At 51.7% G+C, this 4653-nt stretch overlaps 1 protein-coding gene across 1 annotated transcript in view; it reads right to left on the bottom strand.

Moving 5' to 3' along the window:
* The window catches only part of GIPR (gastric inhibitory polypeptide receptor), a 12251-nt gene that overhangs the window by 2314 nt on the left and 5284 nt on the right, over window positions 1–4653 (bottom strand). The window contains exons 7-11 of the mRNA XM_014582750.2: window positions 3822–3981; window positions 3551–3611; window positions 3226–3295; window positions 3003–3091; window positions 2773–2911 (exon numbers count right to left, since the gene is read on the bottom strand). Of these exons, the coding sequence (XP_014438236.1) occupies window positions 2773–2911; window positions 3003–3091; window positions 3226–3295; window positions 3551–3611; window positions 3822–3981 (519 nt within the window). The remainder of the gene's footprint in view (window positions 1–2772; window positions 2912–3002; window positions 3092–3225; window positions 3296–3550; window positions 3612–3821; window positions 3982–4653) is intronic.

The raw sequence follows: 4653 nt of genomic DNA, 5'->3' as shown, positions 1-4653 counted from the left end.
ATTATTATGCAATTTAAGCAGAGAGAAACAGAGAGAGAGGGAAAGTGAGAAAGCAAGCTGTCAGGTCTGGGACTTGAATCGTGGTCATCCATGTGGAAGTCTAACACTTTAACCACCACACCACCTGTCGGCCCCTAAAATTAATTATTAATAAATTAATTATAAATACTTATGTTTTCTATTTTTGTCGACTTATACACATTCTACATCTAAACTGACATAAATATAAAACGTATCCCTGTTTTGTAATAAGTTTATAGATCACTAAGAATCACTTATGTATGTGTGCTGCTACTGAGACATTCCTTATTACTGTTTTATTTTTTTTGAAGAGGATTTTGCTATAGGACGCATGCGCTCACCAGACAGACAGAGACAGACAGAAAGCGAGAAATCACCCCCTAGGGGGGATGGCCACGCTGCAATCCCTTCTCCATTCTCCTCTCAGGATCTTGGGCATGCATGCACATGTGCCCAGTGTGAGTTTTAAACCACCAGGTCTGGGATGTGAACTGCGGTCGACTACATGGGAGTCCAGCAACATAGCCATTATATCAACTGCTGGTCCCCTTATTACTACTTTCCACGATCCTGTTAAAAAGGAATTCGGGGACCAGCCAGTGGCATGGTGGTTAAAGAAGGTGAATTCGAGATGACTGACAACATGATTTGAGTCCTGGATCCAGCGGCTTGAAAAACAACAGGTGTGTGTGTGTGTGTGTGTGTGTGTGTGTGACCAAAATCCTGACAGGAGGAAGAGATGGAGACAGGAACTGTGACCTGACCATCCCCACTGGAGGTGAGGGGTGCTTTCTCTCTCTCTCTTTCTCTGTCTCTTTCTGGGTAAGCTCATGCATCTTCTAGCAAATTAATAAAAAAAATAATAATAATAAGGGGACCAGCAAGTGGTGTGCTGGTTAAGGCACTGGACACTTCCACATGGCCAACCATGGTTCAAGTCCCAGACCTGGTGGCTTGTTTTCTCACTTTCCCTCTCTCTCCTCTCTCTGGTCAAATTAAAATAAATAAATGAATAAATAAAATAAAATAATTCTTTTTAAAAATAATAAAAATAATAAACTGTGGTACCAGCAGGTAGCATTGTGGTTAAGGTGCTGCACTCCACATGGCTGGCTGCAGTTTGAGTCCTGAACCAGGTGACTTGAAAATGGCATGGGTGGGGGAGGGGAGATGGCTGGTGGTTTGGTGGTTAAGGGTGCTGGACTCCTACATGGCCGACCATGGTTCAAGTCCTGGACCTGGTGAAGGCTTGCATTCTCATTTATCCTCGCTCTCTTTCTCTGTCCTTCTCTGGTCAAACTGAAATAAGTAAATAAAGTTAAATAAAATAATTCTTGAAGATAAAAAAAAGGGAGAAAATGACACAGGGTGCTTGTGCGTGCATGCCCAAAATCCTGAGAGGAAAATGGAGGAGAAGCGATTGTGCTGTGGCCATTCCCCCTAGAGGTGATTTCTTACTTTCCTTCTCATTGTCTCTCTGTCTCTGGCAAATGCATGTGCCCTGTGGCAAAAACCTGAAAAAAAAAAAATCGAATTCAGACCACATTCCTCTGCCCAGAGCTCTCACATGGCTCCTGTTTGGGGCAAAGTCCTCACCTGCCCACCTCACCTCCATCACGCACCCTGACCTCCCTCCCTCTCACAGCTACTCCCCGGGCGGGAAGCTCGGGTGCGGTGCCTCTCTTCCTGGAACAGTTTCCTGAATCTCTGCCCGGCTTGTTCCTGCAGCCTTCGGGGCTCCCGAGTCTCCTCACAGAGGCTTTCCCTGGCCCCCTGGTCCGAAATAGCAGACTCATTCCTCCTTGGCTACTTCTCATCTCTCTTTTTTGTTTTATCCCCCTGAAGGCACACCTCATCCTCGGGCCTTGTGTTCTCCTCACATAATGTGCTTGGCATCTCTCCCGCTAAAGAGAACGGACCCTTTGGCTCCTGGCTGTATCCCCACAAGCCTGAAGTTAAGACATCTGTACAACCAGGACCAGCCATTGGTGTAAGGGCTATGTCGCTGGACTTCCACGTAGTCGACTGCAGTTCAAGTCCTGGACCCGGTGGCTTAAACTCATACCGGGCGCGTGTGCGTGCGTGCCCAAGATCCCGAGAGGAGAATGGAGAAGGGATTGCGGCGTGACCATCCCCCATGGGGGGTGATTTCTCGCTTTCTGTCTCTCTGTCTCTGTCTTTCTGGTCTTTCTAGCGAGTGCACGTGCCCTGCAGAAAAAAAAAAAAAAAACTCTCCAAAAAAAAGACATAATGTATGACCAAATAATTTTTCTACTGAATAGAATGAATGAACAACCTTGCAAGGTAAGGCCAATACTGCCCCCATTTTAGAGATGAGGAAACTGAGACCCAAGGAGGTGAAGCAGGATTGAGCTAGGGTACAGCAAGCAAGTGCAGGCCGGCCTTGACTTTGGGAACTAGTACCTCGGCCCTCCCGGGTCTCACCCGTCCCCCTACACAGCTGGAAAGCATCCAGGAAGTGACAGAGCCCAGCTAGGTCCCAGCTCTGTCCCACCTCAAAGCTCTTGCTCTGCACCAGGAAGCCATGCTTGGTGGTTGCGTGCCTCCTGGCCTGGTCCCTACTGCTTACCGCGTCCCGACAGCCCTAGCTCGGTAATGTGTGTTGAACGAACTGATGAACGAATGAACAACATCGCATCATCACACCCACTCAGCGGCGCCAGAGGTTGAGAGGAAGGGAAGAGGGAGGCCGGCAGGTGTTGGGGTGTAACCCTGCACCCCGCCCAGCACCTGGAAGGAGCTGAGGAAGATCTCAAAGGCGAGCTTGGCGAAGCGCAGGGCTCCCCGGGCCTGTTCCTCTGCCACGGGAGCAAACACGACCTCGTGGATGCCCAGCAGGGGCACGAGCGTCAGCGTGGAGCGGGCCAACCTGGGGAGAGAGGGCAGCAGTGGTCCCAAGGCCCGGGCACCCCAGCTCACACCCGGCTCCCTCCCTCAGTCCCGGCGCAACCCTCCCGCACCTCAGGCGGTAGTCTGGGCAGCGCATCTGCTGTGTCCTCAGCTTGGACAAAAGGATGCCAAGAATGCGGATAAAGATGAGAAAATTAATCTGCGGGGAGAGACAGAGCCTGAGCCGCTAGCGATCCCACTCGGGGTGTGGGTGTGGGGGGGCAGGAGGTGGCACCCACTTCCCAGAACGAGAAATCCCTTAGGACCCCCTGAAGGAGGTGGGGCTGGCCCTACCAAGATGGTCATGAGGATGGGCGTGCGAATGATCCACCAAATGGCTTTGACGTCGTTCCGCTCCCAGCATCTGGGGGAAGTGAGGTCGAGCTAAGAGACAGAAAACCCCTAGACTCACTGGACCAAGCACATTCACTCGCCAGGCGCCACCCACATTCCCTTAAAGCCCCGCCCATTATCAGTACCACCCCATGCCGTCCAATAGTCGTTGAACATAACCATTAGGCCACGCCCACCTCACCCCCCACCTCCAACTCCTCAGACCCCACCCAGAGACCTCAAAACCCCGCCCACCTCCCAGGCCACGCCCCGAATTCCAACTCACTGCGTGTTCTCGTACAGGTACCTGACGATCACCCAGGGAATGACGAAAAGAGCGGGGGTCCCTGTGCAGACCCCGACCCCCGCCCCCCACCCCGCCACAGCTGTCAGCGCACGCGCGGGCTCCCAGGCCCAAGACCCCGCCGAATTTCTCTGCTAGGGTAGGGAGACAGAAGCCTAGAGAGATAATTACGGAGACACCCTGAGGTAGACCAGCGGGGCAATTGGAGGAGCCCAGGCAGCAGGGCTGGGCCGGGGACGGGATTGGGGCTCACCCCAGCCGAGGAGCAGGTAGCAGCGGAAGTGGCCCTCCTCGGAGCCGCCCACGAGCACCAGGAGACTGTGCAGGTAGACGCCCTCCACCAGCAGCCACGTGTAGTTGGCACCCACGCAGTACTGGGTCACGATCTGGGCCATGCGGCAAGCGGCTAGGGTCTAGGGAGCGGCAGACAGGCCAAGGGGCCATCAGAGCCACCAGGGTGTCCCCAAGCCTTCCCCTTTCTGGTCACCCTTCCTCACCCTCTCTTGCCAGCATTCATTCTCCCAATCTATGCCCCAGGGGGCGGTATCTACGTTTGGTTTCTGTCACCCTATTCTCATTCCCTGTATAGCCTCTCCCACTCTGACTCCCTTAATGATTTGTATTGTCTATATTGCCATCAACGTTCCCACCACACCCCTAAAACATGGCCTTCTGCACGCTAGCTCCTTCTAAGAATTACATTTCCGGGGCAGCAGGTAGCATGGAGGTTAAGGGCACTGCACTTCCACATGGGCGACTGGGGTTCGAGTCCCAGACCTGGCAGCTTGCTTTCTCACTTTCTCTCACTCACTCTGTCCCTATCTGGTGAAATTAAAATAAATAAGACGAAGTTAAATGAAATAATTATTAAAATAAAACTAAATTCTCCCTCCAGTGTATAAACTTTCCCATCCCATGCTTTCTTTCTTTCTTTGTTTTTCAAAGGAGTATTTATTTAATTTTATTTATTATAATAATTTGACCAGAGAGAGAGAGAAAGTGAGAAAATGAGGTGCCAGGTCCTGGACTCAAACCATGGTTGGCTATGTGGGAGTCCAGCACCTTCACCACAGCACCTGCCAGCA

The sequence above is a fragment of the Tupaia chinensis genome, unplaced genomic scaffold, assembly GCF_000334495.1.
Source record: "Tupaia chinensis unplaced genomic scaffold, TupChi_1.0 Scaffold000067_1, whole genome shotgun sequence".
In the NCBI taxonomy this organism is placed as follows: domain Eukaryota; kingdom Metazoa; phylum Chordata; class Mammalia; order Scandentia; family Tupaiidae; genus Tupaia; species Tupaia belangeri.
Note: the sequence above shows the minus strand (reverse complement) of the source record. Positions and strands in the feature narration are given on the sequence as shown.